The 22415-nt window shown below is 41.0% G+C and overlaps 1 protein-coding gene across 1 annotated transcript in view; it reads right to left on the reverse strand.

The window, feature by feature from the left end:
• Window positions 1-22402, reverse strand: part of NOL10 (nucleolar protein 10) — a 76275-nt gene extending 53873 nt beyond the window's left edge. The window contains exons 1-11 of the mRNA XM_074991268.1: window positions 22254-22402; window positions 19819-19864; window positions 17611-17709; window positions 15651-15728; window positions 14225-14262; window positions 9730-9866; window positions 7522-7587; window positions 6892-6952; window positions 6238-6323; window positions 5805-5883; window positions 3881-4030 (exon numbers count right to left, since the gene is read on the reverse strand). Coding sequence (XP_074847369.1) covers window positions 3881-4030; window positions 5805-5883; window positions 6238-6323; window positions 6892-6952; window positions 7522-7587; window positions 9730-9866; window positions 14225-14262; window positions 15651-15728; window positions 17611-17709; window positions 19819-19864; window positions 22254-22319 — 906 coding nt within the window. The 5' untranslated portion in view covers window positions 22320-22402. The remainder of the gene's footprint in view (window positions 1-3880; window positions 4031-5804; window positions 5884-6237; window positions 6324-6891; window positions 6953-7521; window positions 7588-9729; window positions 9867-14224; window positions 14263-15650; window positions 15729-17610; window positions 17710-19818; window positions 19865-22253) is intronic.
• Window positions 22403-22415: the final 13 nt, after the last annotated feature.

The raw sequence follows: 22415 nt of genomic DNA on the forward strand, positions 1-22415 counted from the left end.
TTAGGGAAATTAGAGTGGAAGAATACAGCAAGAATACACGATACAAATAAAGCTTTGCACTATGATGACAAAGGCAGCTCAAGGAATTCTATCTACACTGTAGCCCCTGCCTGACCACATCTTCACTGAAAACGGGTGACCTACTGGTTGCTCAACAGTGCATGCTGGGACTTCTAATCTCCATTCTGGGATTAGCACACTAAATTTTACTCCATTTTATGTAAGCTGCATGGAGTCCCTCAGGTACATGGCACGTTGCCAACACAGCCATCATTTTGGCATAGTTTGAATGTACCAGTTCTACGTAGTGTCATTTTAACAAGTAACCCCTCTACAGCAGAAAGCTGAAATGACAGGTTGGGTGTGGGCTTTGCTTCCCCACCCTACTCTTTTGTGTAACACAAGGCATGGCATAGCACTGGGACCTGTAATTTATTAATGTCCTATTAAAGAGGTCTGAATAAAAGGTTCCAGTTGTAAGTATCTTAAAGACCAGAAGAGAGGTCAGTGGTGATTTAGTAAAAAGTACACATTTGGAGGATTTCATGGCAGTTCATGAATTTGGTTCAATTTGTGGGCATGAGGAGACAACAATGACAACAACAAAACTTTCAGTTTACAGCCAAACCACAAAAGTGAAGTAAGACGGAAGGAAATTATTTTTTTAAAAATCCATAAGTAACAGGAGACACAAAATAGATAAAAAGGAAATGAAGTGGCACAACATGAAAAAAAGGGATAAGATCTGTTGTTGACTATAAACTTACCATTTCCAATTCATGTTATTACACATATTCCACTGTTCGGCAAGGTAGGCACTATAAAAATGTTATGACTCAAGGTTTTCTATCCCGCCCTCCCCCGCCCCCCCCCCCAAAAAAAAATAACCCTTTTGCTTTTAAATATTTTTAAAAGGAATAGGAGTCTGCTTGTTCTCTCAAAACTGAGCGGGGTGCCAAATCTGCTCCTTAATTAACTACACAGAGGTGAAAACTGTGTATGATATATAGCATATTCTGTGTCTAACTCTATACCATAAAAAGCCTTTTAATATCAGCTGTCATTTATACAATTCCTTTCAACTCCTCCACCAAAAAGCAAGACAGATGAGTGATATATACAGATCACTTTACACATAACAGAAAGAAAAGTTTTTGAGTGGAATATGACTTGTTTAATGATGCAAAGGAACACTTTGCATTAATTAAGACAAAGAAATCCATATGTAGAACCTACATGGTGATTTTAGCTAGGAAGAATGTGATTACCAGTTAGAATGATGACTGGACAATGAAACAACCATGCGTGATGAGGAAAGCAGTTGATGCTTGTGTACGTATTTTTGTTACAGAAAGAGCAGTAAATATATATATTAAAACCTACTGCCTGAAATTCTAATATATAAAAATATTTCCATCATTAGGTTCTCTTATCCAGAACTCTCATCCAGCAACTTCTTAATCCAGCATGATTTTAGTTAGCCAGACAGCCATTTACCATGGTTGTGGCCAAGTCTCCCCTTGTCCCATAATACTTGTTTACAGCTACCAGCCCTGGCTCTCAGTGTTCTATGCTGTTACTTATCTGTAATTTACTCCTAAAAGTCTTGTAAGAGCCCAGTAAAACAGTGGAATTGTTGGCAATGTGCTAGACAATATTGACCCTCATGTGGTCCAGCAAATCCTCTTGTCTGGCATTGGTCAGATCCCAAGGTGCCAGATGAAAGAGGTTCAACCTGTACAATCAAAGGCAAAGGAGCTGCTTGAGAAAGTAGGAATTTAATCTCTTCTCTGCAAGGAGCTCTCTGCATAGAGTGCAAGGTCACTCTTGCATAGAAACACTTTCCCAGGATAATTTGCTGATAACTGGTCCTTTGATATAGTCAGAGGAAAGACGCTGCGGTTCTGAAACAGTCATCTGGCGTCCACTTAGCTCATACCTTTCCTTGCCAGAGGGTCGTTATTCCTATTATATTTTCCCTTTCTGTTATCACAGAAGAAATGGCACTTCTACCTTTATACACCTATGAAATGGCAAGTGAGCTTTAATGACCACGTTGGTCAGAACCTGTTTGAAGCACTGAATCTAAAAACGTTGCGCAAATTTAGAGAGACTCAGAAGCAAGACTATTTTAAGAGGGGGAAAACCCAGACAGCACAAAGAGGTGCTTTTATAAGCAAACATGTAAGACAGCCCACGAGAAAGAAGCCTTTAAGAACAGGGCCACAGCACCAAAAACATGAGCATACATGTACTCAGTGTTCTAAAATGAGGGACAAAAGCATAACAAACTTGGATCCCATTTCTTGTCTCCTCTTCCTTGCCTAGAGCAGTCGCACCTACCTCCCAGGCCATTCCTCCACCTCCCAACTGAACCGTTGCTACCCCACCCACCTGTGGTCTCTCCCCGATGATTAACAGAAGAGGATTCTCCCACCTCCACTTCAGTAGACAAAAGCCTCATGCTCCCCACCCGAAGGCACGTCTCAGCATGGGGCTACTTTGGTATCAAAGCCAGACACTCTCCACCTCAATCTGCATCTGTGCAGTTGGCATTCAGCCAAAGACAGTCATGAGCCAACAGCTGGAGGAGGTGGGGCCAGTTGGCATACACTAAGAAAGAGCCCAAACCCAGAGCTGCCTCCTGCAGTAAGAAACCCTCCTTCTCCCACCTGAGGGGTCACTTAACTGTCACTGAACGAAAGGTATGCAATGAAGAAAAATTGAGAGGTGCTGATGATGGTTTTAAATACTAGTCAAGGGTTTATCAAGTCTTGCAACTAACCATACAGTTACTGAAAAGTTACCAACTAACCCATGTATGATCAGAGCAAACAAAGATATTTTGGAGCATAAGTTTTCGTGGACAAAGACTCACTTCATCAGATGTAAAAGCAGGTAAACCTAAACGGTCTCTGGGCATTTGTGAAGGGCAAGGAGATTTCCTGTGGCTAAGAAATAATGGTGCCACCCTAGAGAACTGTCTGAAATAGGCTATAAAGACTTTGGGAAGTTCTTGAATGGATTGTGAGGTCTCTTAATAAAGTCCACCACCAGTAGAGAAGAAGAATGTAGGAGCAAAGTAGTTCGTAAGCCTTTGGGAAGTGTAATGTATATTGAGAAGAGGGAAACAGCAAATAATGAAAGATCTTGAAATGAGACTGAGCTACAACAGTGCTATTATGGATCTGCCAATTAGCGCACAGTAAATTCCATTCAAAACATTAATATGAATGAATAGATTACGACAAAGATTGTCTAATACCCAACAAATATGACAACTCCTACATCATTTGGATATTCAGGCTCAAAACTTAACTTTATCTCTGCTTTTTTAAAAATATCTGCAAGAAATTAATTACAATGTATAATACTATGAATTGCAATTTGAGTGTAAATGGAGTTTCTGCTTCTTTGTGCTGGCAGTTATGTAAATATAAGCACACTACCTACTAAAACACATTCCTTTTATTACAGAGTGTTGATCACAGGGGTTAGAAATTAGTTAAGTACATTTTGGGAAAAAAAGACATTATGCCAAAAAGACAGAGGAAGGAAAACACTTTGTGCTTTTGTTTTTTTGATCTCACAAATTTTACCAGTGGTTTAGACCTATATCTTTAAAAAGGCTTATCAGCAACTACAGAGCTGTTGAAAAGTGTCAGTCTATGCAACTAGCAACACAGCAGCATACTGAAAATTTTACCAACAATCTTTTTGGAAAGTCAAAACAGAATATAACAATACTATGCAAATTAAGACACACAAAAACCTTTCTATATAGAAATGCAGACAGACATAAGGGTAAGGCATAAATTAAAATCACAAACAAAATGATGAAAAAAACTTAATGCAACAGCATAACAAAATGTAGACTTACTGTGTCCTTGTTCCACATTTTTATGATTCGTGAATCTGCAGATATTATTAAATCCAACGGCTCCTGGAACTGGACTGATTTAATAGGTAGGCCATACTGGTGATCTTTCACTATTAACGGACTACTGGATCTGAGATCATACAATAAAACCTGGAAAAATAAAGACAACTGAAGTTTCCTGTGCTATCCAGTCAAGAGGGACCAAACTAGACCTAGCCTACACTGAGCGTTGTACTGGTTTAACAAAATTTGTTAATCACACCTTCAGGGTAAGCTTACAACTTTGGGTTTAGACAAGTCTGTAAAATATACAACTAAAAAACAGTTGGCATTCTGAACAGGTTATTATTTATTAAACAAGCCTCATTCACCGTGAATCTCTCTCTTACACCAATATCTAACAGCTGCTCCAGAACTATGACTTGAATTTAAGAATCTACCATATTTCCTAGAAAATACTGAAAATTAAGTGTTATCTCTGTTGTCATCTGTAGAGACATCTGTCTTCTGTATTATAATGCTATTTTTCTTTTAGTGTCACAAGACAGATATGGCAAGGTAGTTTCAAGTAATACATGGAATTCAGGTTCTTAGAAGCACCTTGGAATTTAGCAGTTTTTAAATCAATTTATTACTTGGGGATGTCATTTTTATTCTTTTATTAAAAATAACAGTGCTCCGATTCTCTCTATGGGAAGTAACACAGACCAGTAGATAAGACCACAGGCCTTGGATTCAGGAGACTTACGTTCTAGTTAGTATTTGGGTAGTGTCTCAGTTTAAGTGGAGATACCAATGGCAACTTACCTGACAAAGTACTCAGTTCTAAACATGAACAGAGACAATACTAAACTAATGCTAAATATTCCTCTGTTCATCTACACTAGATATTGAACGTCAAGTATTCAGGCAACTTTCTCTCTCAAATCATTCAGAAGAGGTATTCAGAAGGCAGAAATGCACGAACAATACTCAACCTAGTATGCCGCAGCCAAGCAGAGTACTGAAGACAGGAGAAATCTTAATACTGCACTATGCATTGAGAGCCCATGTAAAAATACATCAGTGAACTAAAGCTGAGCAATCCCCAAATGCAGCTGGCAGCAGCTGGACAAAAGACAGAAACCAGCCCCCTTTCACTTCAATGGACAGGAGACAGAAGAGGAGGAGAGTGGGTATGATACACTGAATTAAAAACACAAAATCACAACAACCAGCTCACTACTACATGAACAGAATGTTAGATTGAGATGCGATGTCTTGGAATTCCCTCCTCCCACATGCATAATATCAGGAGTCACTACATTATTATTTTGTATCTCTTTAATGCCCCTTCATGAAGTTACTCTGCACCTTAAGGTTGAGTATTACTATCCTATACGCAATCACAAATGCCAGCTCTTTATGTGTGTATTTTACTCCTCCACTAGGACACACTGACTTCAAAACAGCTACAATGAGGCTGAGTCTACACTTGCCTCCAACTTTGAAGAGGGCACATTAATCAGGGTGATGGGAGATTACTAACGAAGTGCTGCAGTCAAACTTGTGGGGAGTAAAGGCACTCTGAAGTAGCGCGGGCACTTCGAAGTGTCCGCAGCAACTCTGAAGTGTCAAACTTAGAAGTGCCGGCATGCGTGTAGCCCCGGGCACTTCAAAGTTCCCATGCTACTTCAAAGTGCCTTTACTCCCCAAAAGTTTGATCCTTCGAAGTTGCCACAGGGGAGCATCAGCCTAATGAAGTGCTGCGTATTCACTGCAGCACTTCCTTAGTAATCTCTCATTGCCCAAATCAGCATGCCCCCTTTGAAGCTGGGGGCAAGTGTAGACAAGCCCAGAATGTATGAAAAATGCTGAGTCTTTGGTACAAGGACTTTAACTCAAGCTCTTTTGCAAACAAAAATTTATTCAACAATATTCCTACCTGCCCAGTGGATGTGCCAACAGCCACATTCAAAGCTCCATTAAACTTCAGTGCTGAAATAGATGGCAAGCCATCTATCCTGAAAGGAACAGTATTCTTAATTACATTTTCCTTTTAGTACAAACTGAGAATATTTGCTAAGATGGCTATAGTTAACGTTTGTTTATATATTCAGAAATTTCATAAAAAACTAATGGGGGCATCAATGGTTTTTCAGAAATGTAAGTATTCATTTTCAGATGCTCTGTCTTGATGCACATTTTTTAAAATTAACCTTTGCTTGCCAGACCAATGAAATAAGAGAAGTAACTTTCCAGCTAAATAGCATATTCTACAGTATCTATAAACTAGTAGTGATGGGCTTGCTCATTTGTAGGAGGACTACAGAAGAGAATCAGGGCCTAACACCACACACAAACAGCAAATTACTTACTCTGTATCTGCTGTCACACTGCTTAAAGCACAGTCTAACACACCAACTCGATTCCTTGTCCTAGGGTCCCAGCATTCCACTTTCCCCTAACCAGTATAAATAATGACAAAATATCACTTGAGATTAAACAGTGCAAATTATTTAAAATGGTCAGAAGCAAATCCAATGACTAAGGATGCTGGATCTACTGAAAATCCATTTTAATTGCAAAAATACATACAATTCATCTTTGCCCTGTTCAAGTGATGACATGCTAATTATCTGCTTTGGTTTTCTTCTCTTTTTAAAAGAATAGGATCAGAGCCAAATGATTTTAAAATGTTAACTCCTAAAATAATATGAGGATTTGTGTACGTTATTTAAGTTATACACACATCTGTATTTTAAGAGTAAAATGTGATTACTTTCTTTGTTTACTATTAGAATCTTAAGGGACTCCAAACTCACGACAGGGCAATAAATTCTGTTTTCATAATGCTCTGAAAACAGTCATGCTCTCAAACATCTTAATCAATTCACACTTGATGTAATAAGTAGATCAAATTAATTCTTCAGCTACAAATTGTCATTGATTCCTGCTCTCTGCATACAATCCCCAAGAAATTAGAAAGAAGTACTGCCATAATTCTTAGAAAGGTTAATTGAAACATTTACCTCAGCTGCCCCAGTAGCAAATAAGCCGTGTACAGGATTTATGTCACAAACATTATTCTCTCTAGAACAGAAAGAGGGGCAAAATGTAATGATCCCTAAAATGACTCAGACCAGCTAAAACAATTTTAATCATCATGCATGTCCCATCACCACCATTCTGCCAACAAACTCATCCTCAACTGCCTACTTAATCACTCCGTCCATACATATCTTATTGCTTCCTTCCTCAGTTCCATTTTGTACATGGAATCTCCTCCAAAATGATATACAAGTCTACCACCTTTTCCAACCTCACTTATGCCATGAAGACTGAAGGATCAGCTAATGTATGACAACAGCTAGACCAAAGAGCCTTGGGGATGATAAAATGCAGTCAGACTGATCAAAAGGAAGATTCATAAAATCTACTTTAAAGAACAGATTATACAATTTAAAAGTGTCCATAGACATAAGATGAACATATCTAATTGTTAGAGTGAAGATTTTTTAAAGTAGGAATCTCAGAATTGACAACACTTCTTTCAGATTCTGTGGATTTGGAGTGTGCACAGCATGTGCCATTGAACAAGCTAAACATTTGGCTCCCCCTGCTGGAGAAACTAACAAACATGAGGAACCATAGATACTTACGAAGCATCTGTTTGTAGAGAATTCAGGTACCTTCCTTGTTCCAGATTTAATCTGTATACTTCAGAACTACAAAGAAGTTAAAGAAAGTTAATTATTTTGTCTCTAAATGTTGAACAATATTTCAAATGAGCGAAAAACCATAAGACAATTTTTATTTAAATATCATTTTTATAGGTAACATACATTTTCAGAGATCAGTTTGATTAGAACAGTGAAACTTCTATCCCCTGACCAGGGCAAACAAAAGATTTCCTGGGCCCCTGGGCAAGATGGAGTGGGACCTACTTCACACCCCCAGAAGAGGCATGGTCACAGGTGGATGAGGAGGACGAGGGTGCTAACCTCCCCACAGCCAGCCATTCAACAGCACCACGAGTGTGTGTGCCGAGAGCCCCGGGCCCTTTCAAGTCACCACACCATGGGGCAGCTGCCCCTTCTGCTCCCCTCACCCTCACCTGACAAGTTTGTAGTGACTAATCGTACTTCCCCTCTGTAAATATTCACCAACAACTACACCTTCTCAGATAAAGAATGCATTTATTTTCCAACGTTACCTTAACAATGCTAGTATTTTCTCTAATTTTCCTTAAAAAATACCAGCCTGTATTCATCTTGGTTGAAACTTTCAATATCTACATATGGCTTTTATTCCGTTACCTTCCTAGGGACTTCATAATTCACACTTTTATGTAATTTTACTAAACTGAGTTAAATTGGAACAAAATTACCAACAAGAAGAAACAAACAAGAAAAAATATAAGTTGAATTTTGGATTTTCTGGTTTTTAAATAATGAAAAAATATAAAGACCAATGTGGCAATATGTTGTGCTGTAATTTTTGACAGCTATTTTCAAGAATATAGCATGACTGGAAAGTCAGCTATTCAGTGGTGATGGATTAAGAAAATACAGGGATTTAATCACAGAATATCGGGCTAAAAAGGACCTGGGGGGAGGGTCATCTTCAGCCCATTGTGCTGAGACAGAACTAAGTATTTCTCCAACATCCCCAAAGGGTTTTGGTCCAGACTGTTCCTAAAAACTGCAAGTGATGGGCATTCCAGTGTCTCTTGAAAGCCTGTTCCAGAACTTAACTCCCCATATACACAGAAAGGGTTTCCTAATATCTACCACATGCCTCCCATGCTGAAGATTCGATAAGATTAGTTTTCTTCTTTTTGCAAAAGTAAATGTGTACAGATTTTTAAACATTTCCTCACAGGTCAGGTTTTCTAAACCTTTTTACGTGTTTATTGCTCTCCTGTGGAGTCTCCTCGTCTTATCCGCATCTTTTTAAAGTCTGGTGCCCAAAAATAAAGTACCCCAGCTGAGATCTCACCAATGCTTAGGGCAGCTAGTAATTTACCTCCCGTATATTCCACATGATAATCCTCTTAATACATCCAAGAATGATGTCAGCCATTTTAGCAATTGCATTGCATTGTTTGCTCTTTTCCCATATATACCCCAGATCTTTTTCTGCAGTACTACTGCCTAAACAGTTTTATTCTTAAGTTTGTATCTTTGTATGAGATTTTTTTTTCCTTCCTGAGTGAAGTACTTCGCAATTGTCTTCAATTTAATTTTGCATGGTCTATTTCCACAGTGTCCAATAAGCCTCAGTGTGGCAAACAGAGTGCCCTCCACCCACCCTCCACTCCACACACGCCCCACCATGTGTGTGGCAGTAGCGGCTGATGCGGCTAGTGCCGCTCAAGCCACAACTCCAACCACACGGTGCACAGAGCCCAGATGTTTGGGGGGGACGGGGACACAGTTTCCAGCCGCGGTGCCTGGCAGTTTGGTGGGGTGGGGAGGGCCCGGCGCGCATCCCTGGATGCAGGGCCCAGCAGTTGGGGTGGGCAGGGGAGCCAGCGTATGCCTCTGGCCGCAGGGCCTGGCACGGTCTCCAGCTGCGGTGGCTCTGTTGAGTCGCCAGCACTTGCAGGGGCTAGTGCCTGGCTCTGTGTAGGGGGTGGGGGAGGAGGCGGTGGCAGTGTGTGGCCGCGCCGCTGGCAATCAGGAAAATCCACTGGTCTATTTAATGAACCAACACAGATTTTTTTTCACCAGCATTGTCCATTTCAACAGCATTTAGAAGGAATCATCAACTTTTACAGTACACTTTAGCTTCTAGCTTCATTTTATATTTGAAAAAAAAAGTCTTAAGAAAAAAGAAAACAGAGATCAGTCCTTCTGGATCAATACCTTGCTCCTACAAAATAGAGGTCACATGATGGGTAGTGATATGAGAAATCTCTACCAAACTTTGGTATTCTTGTCCTGTAATAGCGGCCATGCTGTGAATGAAACTCAACATATCTGTCACACTGCAAGAAAACGATCTGAAAACAAAAAGCAGAAAGGATCTGGTTATTATTTTTCCTTTTTAAAGAAAACTCCAGGGAATTTTCACTGTCACAGGTTTTTAATCAAAACCTACTCATTTGCTTATTTAACAAAGTATTTAATCAATGTCAAATCTATTAACATGGATGCTGCCTCACTATTTTCACTGGGTATGGTGAGAGAGTTTGATAAATTAATTTGAAGACAATCTTTCCAAATGATTTTCATAGGCTTTGACCAAGGTGACCATATTACCCCACTCAAATACAGGACAGGGAATGATGCCTCCTTGGCCAAAACAGAACAGATAGTCACCCTATCTGGGAGTCAGGAGGTGGCTGCCCTGTGGGGGCTGTCACTCTGCCAGTGACGCTCCCTGCTTCCACCAGCTGGGGGGGCACCGTACTGCCACTCTGGCTCCTGGCTCCCCCAGCGGGGGAAAGCTCGGGGGGGGGGCAGTCACAATGCTGCACAGGTCCAATTTCCCACTCCCCCAGCCAAGGGAAGCTGGGGAAAGCTTGGGGGTGGAACAGACATGGCCAGGTCCCGCTCCCAGCCCCTTCAGCTGGAGTCCTATGGGGCTATCGTCCCACTGGTTTGTGTCACAGGCATGCTGGGGATGGCTCCAGGCCAACCTGCCCACCATGGATGGAGGCGGGGCTGCTGCAGCACAGCTGTAGTTGAGGTCCCACCTGCCCGCCACGCTACACAGCATGGGTCCCATCAGCCAGCTGGACACAGCCAAGGATGCTCTGACCTGGCACAGCTGGCTGTACATATAGGGTTGGGAAAGTTCCAGTTAACCAGTCACCAGTAAGCATTCCAGTAAACCTAATGCTTACAGGCAACTGGTTACACTTTTACACCCTTAAAACAATCTACACCTTTTCAATATCACTTCAACATAGTTTTCCCACATCCTTGAAATTCATTCTGCAATTTTTTTTGTAATGGCGACGGTTAATATTGCAGTTTTCCACATGAGACCGCCCCACTGATTTACGTAGTGACATTTTAACATCTTCCACATTATTCTCCATCCCGTTCCTCATGCAGACTAACATCTTGGTAGACTTTAGATCATAGCTGCATATTAAGCAGAGTTCTTTGTTATGTTTCTTTACAGTGATGCCCAAGTCAGTTCTCCTCTCTAGTCTAACGAGAATCTCTTCTACTCTAATGTTGAAGTAAACAAAGGAAACTTCTGAAGCATAGAGGAGTACAGAAAGTAAATTAAAGCAATTAATGCAAAATCAGATATTCAATTTAAACCTAAACAGCATGTTCTAAGTTCACGGATGGAAGGAAAAGGGGAAGACAAAGGATCACTCTTAGGGGGAAGCAGAGATTCAGTTTATCTGAATATTCATGCTCCTTTATTCCTCTCCTCCTCACACCTACCCCCAGAGTTTTTAAGACTTTTCAAAATGTACCTTAAAAAAAATCAATCTCCTCCTTCCATAAAGCTCAGAGTAATCAAAGGACATACAAATGCTGAAGTTCCCCTCAAGCACTAATAATTATTGTTTTAGATATTTTTGAAAAGTCTCTACAACTCTAGAACAAAAGACATTCAGGTCTTCCTTTATTAATAACAGATCCAACTCAGAGGAATACTTTATCAGGTTTCCCTTAGCACCATGTCGCCACTGGATGACAAAAGCAATTTCCTTAACCAAAAGTATCTGGCTATTGGTGTTGACAGGAGACAAATCGAAAGACCACCTTCTTTGAAAAGATCAAGAACAAAACACCATTCCTTGCTAAACTTCTTAGTAAGTAAGTCATAAACACCAGGTAGTAAATATTTCCAGAGTAAAGCCTCTCAGAGTAAAAACATCTTGAATGTAATGCTGATGTAAAGCGGATAGGATTATTTATCCTGGCTTTCATTTTTCTCCCTATTATGATATTAAAAAGAACAAGAAATAGAAAATATGAAATTAGACTAGTTCTCTAGATAGTTTTTCTACATCTAAATATATTGCCAATTTCAGCTAAACACAAACAGCAGCACTACCTTTAGTAACGAGACAGTAAATACGTAAGTAAACAAAAGTAGTTTGTGATAACCTCACATATTCCTTTTTCAGTCATTAAGATCGCCAGCATTTTCTCTTAGGCTTTTGTCTAGAAAACTACACTGGTCACAGGTATGGAAGGACAAGGAAAAGGGAAAAAAAGCGACTTCCCTGGCCAACACAATGTAGCAGCATAAGACCCTGTGAAGACATGCTAAGTCAATGGAAGAGTGCTTCCATCAACGTAGCTAACATTGCTTGGGAGGCAGCATTCCTAAACCACCCAAAAACCCCTTTCTGTCACGGTAGGCTGTGTCCACGCTACTGGGCTATGTCAGTATAGTCTCCATAATGTAGACATACCTTTAGAGAGAAAGTAGGCGAAAGGCTGCTGTAATTCACAGAATCAGTTCCCTCCTTTTCCCCTTCAATGCAGACACAGTTATTCCTAGTTTTCTAGCAGGCGGCAGAATTTTAGACATTCTGTATCAAGAAAAGTAACAAGATTGCCATCTTATTGGATATATAATGTCTGTCCAGGGAAAATGAAGTCCTGATTCAGCCAGGTACTGTATATGTCTACATTTAATATTTGGCTAGTCAGACTGAAGTCAAGAAAATCACACATATGCTTCATATTAGGCATATGTTAATAACTTGATCAATCAGCACCTAAATAAATTCACTAAGTTAAATTTAAATTTAAAAGAACAGTCTATTTGACAAATCATATTTCTGTCTTAAAAACTGGTGTCACCATGTGAGACAGTGAGTGAGATTATGTCTGTATTTATAGTAGTGTGAAGAGAACAACCCCTTCCCATGGATATAAGCAATTCTGTAGTTGAAGAACTGCTTAGGTGAGCAAAGGTACACCAGAACCTTAGCATTTGTCTACACTAGCAACACAGACCTGTCCAAAAAGCTGGCGTATATGAATGATGTTTCTCAGCACTTTTGCCAACAAAATATACATGCACTTCCCGCAGCAAAACTTTGTCTTTCAGAGGGGGAGAGGTTAAGCACCTGTGAATGACAAAAGTTTTGTTGAGCAAGTGCAAGCGTAGACACAGCCTTGGAGTACACAACGGCGTGGCCAAACTGGCTTGCGAGCCATATGCGACACTTGTGCTATTGAAGCATGGCTTGTGGAGTGACCCTGAACTGCCCAATTCTCCACCTAACAGATACGGGGATCGGGAGAGGTTGGGACTTCTGCCTCGCAGCAGGGTGGGGGGTAGTGATTTCTGCCTAGGGGGAGGGTGTGTCTTGTGGTGTCAACCCTGCAGGGCACGCCTGCTAGGGTTTTGGGCTCCAACAGGAACAGGGCAAAAGCCTGAAGCCCCATCAGATTCCTTCTGTGAAGCTGAAGTCCAATGTCTAGCCCTTGGCAGATATGCCCCAGCTCTTGAATTTCTGAAGACTGTCATATGTAGTAGCCATGTTAAAACAGTTAATTAGTTAAACACAGGCCCTTAACTGGTTTTAATGTAGGGTTTGCCACCCAGCTCGCCACCTGGCCCCTCTCCGCTGCTGTGAGGTTCCTCTGTAGCTGTGGAATCCCAACGCCCAGCCTACCGGCCTCTCTGACGTGAGAGCTCCTCTAGCTTGGTTTGGGTGCCTATCATCGGCATTCACCAGCAAGGGCTGGTTAACTGATAAATATACTAGTAAGACTCATTCTTAACACTATGATTACGAGTTAACAGTTTAACAACACCAATTCAAAGCTGGGAGGGCCAATCAGTTTGGCTACTTCTGGTATATATTCTCACAGCTCTTTTCACACCCGAGCAGTGCCTCCCCACCTACCATGCTATTTTTAGCAGTGTACTGCTTTGCCTCTTTCCTGCTACCCAGCAAAGCTGACAGCTCTGGCAGCAGGGAAGGGGGAGGAACAGCGGTCCTTTCACTGCAAAGTGTAACTGCACTTCACAGTTTGGACGCAGCTTGCTTGTCACTGAGACATATTGCTACACATACCCTATAAGCTGTTGCAAATATAGATGAGGTCAAAAATGTCTATAAAAGAAATTAGTAAAGATATTTTCTTCTTTTTCATGTTCTTTGTATTTTTGAACAAACTTTGCACTGACTGCCAGTTTTGTTGTTTGTTTTATATCCTAACTATTCAGGAAAAAATATTCCAACAACACAGGCACGAAAAAAACAAAATATTTTAAAGAGTCATGACAGGCTATTTAAAGAAACTGAACTTTCCTTTTTTAAGTCTTGAACTTAAAGAGTTAGTATTGGCAGTATCTCCTTAATTCACAGAAGTCAAATAATTCACTGTTTTTAATAGACATTAAAAAGTTAAATATTAAACATACCTTTGAGTAGTCATCTGACAAAATCTCAAATGTAACCACTAGGGAAGAGGAATAAAGAAAGTTTAAGAATCAATTCTGTAAATATGATTTACAAACACTGACCTAGAATGCTTAACATTAATCATGTAAGTAGTCCACATTGACTTCAATGCTTTATGTATGGAATCATCAATTACATGACCAAATACAATATTCAGATACTTTTCTAAAGCCTCAGACATACACATGAAACATCTTGTAATGTTTTATCGTTCTTGTAAATAATGCATTCTTCTTAAAATATTCAACTACATCTCTTTTGGCTCAATCTAATTAGATGCTAGTTATATCAGAGAAAAGCAATTTTTGGTGAATTTAGGCAGTTTTTAGCTGCCAGCAAATATTCACCATTAAACAGTTGTACTTAATCTCAAGTAAGATGAGAAGAATGTTTACTGTGTTCTTTGTAACCTAATGATTTTCATGGATTCTGTTTTCCTGGCATTCTAGAAGAATATACACATATATTTAAAATGTAAAGCAAATGAAGATGCAATCATGTAACTGAAAGTTACCATAAATATGCATAATGTTGCAAGTAAACCTTGCCTTTGTCACATTTCAAGCACGTAATCATGCAACCTTAACAATATCAATTTAGCCTTTTTGGTAGAAATTATTTCTTCATTTTCATTAGCACTCACAACCTGTAAAATGCTTCCAGGCAGGAGAAAAGGCAAACAATTTTAAAATCCTTTAAGAATATAAGCAATTAATATATAATTAATAACCTTAACAGACTTCAATTTGATACCAAATGGAAAAAATTAAAGCTAAAAAGACAGTTTTCTAGAACACTGGACCGGTTCACTCAGAACGAAGTGAAATATTTATAGAAAAGTACCTAATACTCAAGATAGGAGTAAACAAATTAGTAAATTTTACTCTGTACTTATTGCTTTTCTTGATAGCTGATTAGATCAAATTTATTAGATTTTTTGGTAATTTTTAAACAACTTTTTAAAAGGTCAGACAGCCATAAAAGCATTTTTATCTAGGATTTCTAGGTCACTTTCTAGGTGTCCCATTGATTTACGGAAATCAAATTTGAGTTGATCAAAGATACACATGGGACATTTGAATCTAACCTTTGCCAACACTAGTGCAATGTAAAACCTTACAAACTTGCAAAATTAAGCTGCAAAATAAAGCAGATAGCCTGCATTTTGCTTTAGATTTGTTATTAAAGTTCACACAGATTTCAAAAAGCTTTACAAAATTATTTAAGTAACACTATGTCCTTTTTACAGTCAGGAAAACAGAGGTACAAAAATCTGACTTGCAAGTCAATGACAGAACACAGGTCTTTTTACACATCCTTAAGTGTCCAACTCCCAAATCCACACTGCCTCCCATATACAGTGTAAGCCATATAAATGTTACTGACCTTCAGAATCTAAGCATCTTTCAAATTTCAAGGATAACTGATAGGTATCAAAACACCGGATCCTTGGCTTATATGTTCCTGCAAAACAGTTTTATTGCTGGCGTAAGCAAACCAGATAATATACTCTCACAACAATCAGTTCTTAAGAAACAAATGGCTATCGCTACACGGGAAGCATCTGTTGACAGAAGTCACTATCAGATGGGATTTCCCAGCAAAACTTCTGTCGACAAATTGCGTCTACACATAAAAGCAGATCAAAAGAGCAATCTGCTCTGTCGACAGAGAGCAGCCAGACTACCCAGCCCTCTCACAACAGAACATCTGACTGGAGGCGCTGCAAACAGGGCAGCCCGATGAACGAGAAGCCATGTCCGTTGACAAATGGGCCCTGGAATGTCTAGATGGCTGTTTTGTTGACAGAACCCTGCCAAGAGAGCTGCTATTCCTGAACGGGGAGAGGTGTAATGCTGCCAGTAGATGTGCCGGGTTTTGTTGACAAACTATCAAGAAAGCTCACTTTGGTTTTTCCCAACAAAAGCCCAGTTTTGCTGGGAAAAGCCTCTCGTTTAGAAGTATCCTTAAAGAATAAGATTAATTTAAAATAAGATATGAGTATTGTACTACAACAAACAACAACAGGAACATTTTAACAAAAATGGCTCCAGAAAGCAACAGGAAGATAACATTTTCTTTACCACTGAAATGAGATTCATAACTAAAGAAAATATCTTCTACTCATTCATCAAGTGAAATATGCACCTATCATGTCTTAAAACAGTACATTTCATCTCAAATGATGTATGGTTACAGCAGCTTGGGCCAATCCATACAGAGTTGCAGTGATTTTTACTTTTAATGTGAAAAGAAAAACAATCAAAACTAGCTTTCAATATTTATGTACATTTGGATCATTAAACAACTTGGTGGTCACTAGGGTTTTCAATCAAGTAATATTAAAAACATATTTTGAAAGAAAAATTTATATGCACATAGTAGAAGCGAAAAGTGTAACCTCTCTGCAAAAAAAAAAATCTCTTAAATTCTACAAGTACCCACCTGCTAGAAAGAAGTGATTCACAGAGTAGCAGGACACGTGAGCCACCAGTTTCAACTTTAATAAATTATCACATGGTGAGTAAGCACCTAGATCGGGATTGGCAACCTGCAGCTCTGGAGCCTCATGAGACTCTTTAAGGAGCCACTTGCGGCTCTGAGTGCTGTCACTGCTGATTCCTCTTGCTGCTCTGGATGCTGTCACCACTTAACCAATGGCCGCAGTTACAAGGGAATTTATTTTTTTTGTTTAAATGGCGTCAGCCTCTAGAGAGGCTGAACAATCAGCTGCAGCTGGAGGAAGCCAGTAGGACAGGGAGCCACCCATGCACTCCACACAGGAGAAGTCAGCTCCCAGAAGAGCTGCAGAGAGAGGCAGCTGAGCCTGCCTCCGCCAGAGCTGTGCAGCCGCACTGAGAAGCAGGAGGCAGGGAGTGCGGCCGTGTGCAGAGCTTGTCAGCTGAGGTAGGTAAATGCTTGGGATGTGTGGATTGGTTTGGGGCTGAGAGGGGTTAAATCTGGAGATGAAGGGAAGTTTGCAGCGGAAGGGGTTAAACCTGGGGATGAGGAGGAGTGTTTGCAGGTTGAGGCAGGTAAAGCCTGGAGATGGGGATAACAGCTTTCTAATTGGTAGCGTGCAGAGTTCTTAAAATAGGGGTGATAAAAAGTACAGTCTGCATTATTTATTAAGGACCTTCTCATATTCACATGTATTGCAGCTCCTGAAGTATTGATTTTGTAACTGAATTTGAAAAACTTGCTCTTCTTGCTATTTTGTTTGCAGACCCCTGACCTAGACATTGACATATATAATTATCTAGAGTGTCCTCTCTCCAGTAAGGTACCTCCAGATCACGGTTTTCTAGTATTTTTAGTTTTTGGCATACACATTTATTTCCCTTACCAGCTGCCATAATATATTGTCCATCTCTTGATACCTTAATCTTCGTGCTAACTGTGGGCATGTCAAAGTCTTGAATGAGTTCAATTCTTCTGCGAACATCTGAAGAGAAAACATCTCTATTGAAAAAAACTGGTAACATCTTTTGTCTGACAGGCAGTTTTTTAAGGCAGTATGATTAGTAACTAGACAAAGGACAACAATCCTCATTTTAAGCACGTTTAATATTTAATGAAAGAAATACTGCTTCCAAAAATATGCCAAGTGATAAATTTACAGATCAGTAAATCATGTCTTCTCAGTTACACTCCTTTAACGCAATTATACTACAGATAAATGTGTTGAATGACTTTACCTTACAAAGCCGAGACATTGTATAGTGCAGCATTTCACTATCTATTTGGGCACAGGACCTATTTGAAACTGGTTATAGCCCGTCACGACATAGTAAATAATATGGGAATGGAGGACGTGGGATAGTTTCAGTCAGATCCTGCTTGAAACCCACTTCACGTTGACAGTTCCTGTGCTGTGGGGTTGGCTGGGCTTGGCTGTCCATTCCAGATATTGCCAGGCCTCTCAGGCTTGGCCCTACCTCCCTGACTGAAGAAACACTGCATGTGTGGAGTTCTGAGCTACCTCATGGGGCTGTCGAGCCACTCATTCAAATTTGGCCTATCTAGACAACAGTCATGTCAGCCAGGCTTAACCTGAGTAGGGCTGGGACCCAAGAGGTTTCCTGGAGCAGGGAGGGGAACCCAGCCAGGCCCACAGGAGAGGAGCCATAGAAGTGGCTACATGAACTTCTGAAACATTCTGGCAACCCGATTCTGGATCATAAGCCACAGGTTGAGAAACTTGATAAATTGTATCACATAGCCCTGATATAGTAGAAATGGGGTCATACAATAAAACCCAATGTATACCTATTTTAGAGTTCCATACGGCAGGTATCACTATAGAATTTATACTAAAGAGAAAAGAGCTTAAAAATCCAGAGTAAAAAGATGTTTTATTACTACCCTTTGCTTTAGGCAGAGGAGCATAGCCGGGCACGGGTAGGATTTTTTGTTTGCTGGGCATTTTTAACAGCAAAGAGTCTAGGACAAGAAGAGGAGGCTTTAATTAAAATGTGGATTTTACACATTGGCTAGGTCTACACTGGAGAGTTTTGTTGACAAAACCCAGGAAGCATCCACATTCCCAAGGCATTCTGTCAACAGTACATCAACAGAATGCAGCACTTTTGCCGGCAGCATTCTGCCGCTCCCCCATGAGGCAGAACACCTCTGTTGATACAAAGCCAGTCTGGACGTTCCGGGAGGCCCTTCTATCAACAGACAGGGATTCTGGGACATCAGGCAGCCCTGTATGCTGTTCTTCCAGTTGGCCATTTTGCTGATAGAGTGGGTGGGCTGTCCGACCGCTCTCTATCAACCGAGCGGCCCATTCTTTCTATACGCTTTGCGGTCTGGTCACAATCTGTTGACAGATGTTTTGTTGGAAGATACCTTCCAACCGTAACTCCTGTCAACAGATCACTCTAGTGTAGACATAGCCTTTGTGCTTAACAACAGACCTTGAGGACAGAACTTCTTACCATAAAATAATGCTCTGTTATCATTACTTGGTGCTGAGAAACATGAGTATAAACAGCTGCATTGCTCGAGGGTTGTAACTGTCACAAGACTGATGCAGATACAACCTGATTCTAGTGAGTATGCACAAGAGGTTCATCTATTCTGCCCAAGTGCCTACAGCGGCTAACACCTGATACTTCACACGAATTCAAGAAGACTCCATAGGTGATCCACACAACAGCACAAGACTGCCCAAGAGAAAATTTACTTCTTGATCAATGTTCCTTCTCATTTTTTCTATCTTTGAACAGAATAATTTTTATTATATGCTCTGATGCACACCACCAATAGAAACATATGCCACCAGATGTGGGCATTCTGCTGTTCAGCTGGGTATCATTTGAATCTCTCCCAGGCGGCAACCTAAGCACCCAGCTTACAAGGAATACTGTTCTCGACCTTCCGATTTAGATTAATGTACAAATGTGCCTCTTCAATACAGAAGTAGCTGGCAGCTTGTAATAGTCAAGATGTAATTATAGCTCTTAAGTCAGTTCATAAAGTTTTTCTGGGTTAGAATACTATATAAATGCAATCCAATTTTACTGAACAGTATATGTCATGAACTTACCCGCATTTTTCTTTTGTAGTGCTCTCTTCTTTCTATCAGAAAGCCACTGTAAGAAAAGAAAAATTACTGTATTAGAGAACCAGACAAGGAGTTAGTTGTGCCAGTGAAATAGACCTAGGATGCAAAACTCAAATTAATTCTTGTTTCTATTTATTATGTTATGTATTGCAAAGCAAGCACTTCCATGAAGACATAATTTCACACTTAAGAAAATTAAAAAATTAAAATCTTGAGTGTGCCGTTAGAGAGTTTCTCAACATTCACCAGATTACTACAAGTATCAGAGGGTAGCCAAGTTAGTCTGTATCTTCAAAAACAACAAGAAGTCCTGATGAAGCGGGTCTTTGTCCATGAAAGTTTATGCTCCAAAGTATCTGTTAGTCTATAAGGTGCCACAGGACTTCTTGCTGTTTCTGATTATTACAGCTATTTACATTTAGTAACAGAGAGAAAGCCGTGCTAGTCTATATACTATCAAAACAAAAAAGCAGTCAAGTAGCACTTTAAAGACTACCAAATTAATTTATTAGGTGAGCTTTCGTGGGAGAGACCCACAGACCCCCGCCCCCTACTCTCTGATTTGCTCACCTTGATAATTTTTTTTCTGATTTGTCAACCTTGATTACTATTTTTGGTTCTCTGTGCCTTAGATATTGAGTCTGTTCTGGTATGGCTATGGTCTGAAGAAGTGGGTCTGTCCCACGAAAACTCACCTAATAAATTATTTTGTTAGTCTTTAAAGTGCTACTTTACTGCTTTTTTCTATGTACATTTAGGTCATTTTTTTGCAATATGAGAAGTTATACATTTTTCCCCAAATAAAATTTACAGCCTTCCAAAAATAGCTTTCCATCAACTCTAGCCTTGTTTAGATGAAACTCGTAGGTGTGCTGTTAGCTACATGCTAACTAACCAACCTGTTTCAACAGCCCAGTCAGGGCTCACATAACTGTAACTCAAACTGTTCAGCATGTGTTTAAGTATGTAACTTTCATATCCTAAACTATACTTTTGCAATGTACTCATTAGCGTATGCTAGCTAACATAAGACTGGCAACACAACTTTTAACAAAATCTAGAAGCCCTAATGTTACAATTCCAAGGCTTAAAATAGCAGTGTAGGAAAAAATTAAGACTCCGATGGGGGAAATGCTATACGCTCATCCCTTGTTTGACAAGTACTTTACTTACAAGTACTCGCTAAAACAAGGGACACACATACCTACATTTTTTCACTAAATGAGCAAACTTTCCCCCCTTATATGAGCCAGCTGCAGAGTCCCTGGCCGGGGAGACCCGCAGCGCTGGGGCTGGAGCCTTCTCCCTTCCTTCCCTCAGACCTGCAACTGTCTGGCAGCCCTGCAGCTGGGGGAAGAGAGGGAGAAGGTTCTTAGCTTGGTTCCCTCCACTGCCCTGGCAAGAACATGAAACTGACCAGCCATGAGTTGATCAATTTCCAGGTCCTGCAAGCCATGGGGAGAGTGAACCAGCCTGCCCCTGGTTCCCAGCTCCTGCCACTCTGGGAACCAGGAAACTGACCAGAAATATGCAGAAGAGCATTATTGGGGCAGTGAATGTAGGGAAGTACAGACTTTGCTCAAATTTATTGGAATACTCTCAGCAGAAACTATTCTTTTTCACTTTGTCCTAGCCCTATGTTTCTCAAATGAAATTGGTATGACACAAACAAAAATATTAAATGGACACTGGCAATGTAAAACCTGACTTTTTCAGTCAAAAAAAGCAAACAATGATGGGAATCATTAAGAAAGGAATACGTGATAAGACAGAAAACATCATATTGTCTCTTTACGCTGTTTGGTCCTGCTGCGAGGGCAGGGGACTGGATGTGATGATCTCCTGAGGTCCCTCCCAGCTCTAGTGTTCTATGAACCTTGATCCAAGAGTCCTCAGGGAAACTAGAAGAAATATCTCTAGGGCACCAATTTCCAATCTGTGGTTCGCTGACCCCTACAGCCCCACCCATTAGAGAGCGAACAGTGCAGATGGGAGAGAACTCGCGTACCAATTCAATAACTCCCCCCAGCCCACCCCCAAGCGGTAGCCGCTACGCCGGCAGGCCACAGCGCTGTCCTCAGCGGGTCTTAGGCTGGTGTAATGTTATTCGAGCTGATCTTCAACTGGAGCTCGACAGCCCAGGGCGCCTGAACGCAACCCCCCGTCGGCAGCCGCAGCGGCTTGGGGGGAGACGGGCGCCGCTCCCCAGCTTCAGGCAGAGCGGCTGGACGGTTACACGTGGGCGGGACGGGGCGGGGGAAACGACAGCGATCACAGGCGCCTCTCCGGGCCCTGGATGGGGAGCTCGGGAGAGCTCCTGCAGCCCCCACCCCAAGCGGGAGTGGACACGGCGCCTCCCCCGGGGGAAGAAAGGGGCCGGAGGCGCGGCGGGGGGGCGGGGATCCGCCCTTTCTCACCTCGGGGAGGCTCCGGCCGGCGCTCAGGCTGTAGATCTTCACCTCGTTGAGACTGGAGACCTGCATGGCCGCCGCCTGCTCTGACTGCTCGCCCGCTCCCAGGCCAAACGGAAGCTACCGAGCTGCACGCGATCCCCGATCCAAACCCACGCGCCGGGACTT

This window comes from Carettochelys insculpta, chromosome 3, assembly GCF_033958435.1.
Source record: "Carettochelys insculpta isolate YL-2023 chromosome 3, ASM3395843v1, whole genome shotgun sequence".
Classification (NCBI taxonomy): domain Eukaryota; kingdom Metazoa; phylum Chordata; order Testudines; family Carettochelyidae; genus Carettochelys; species Carettochelys insculpta.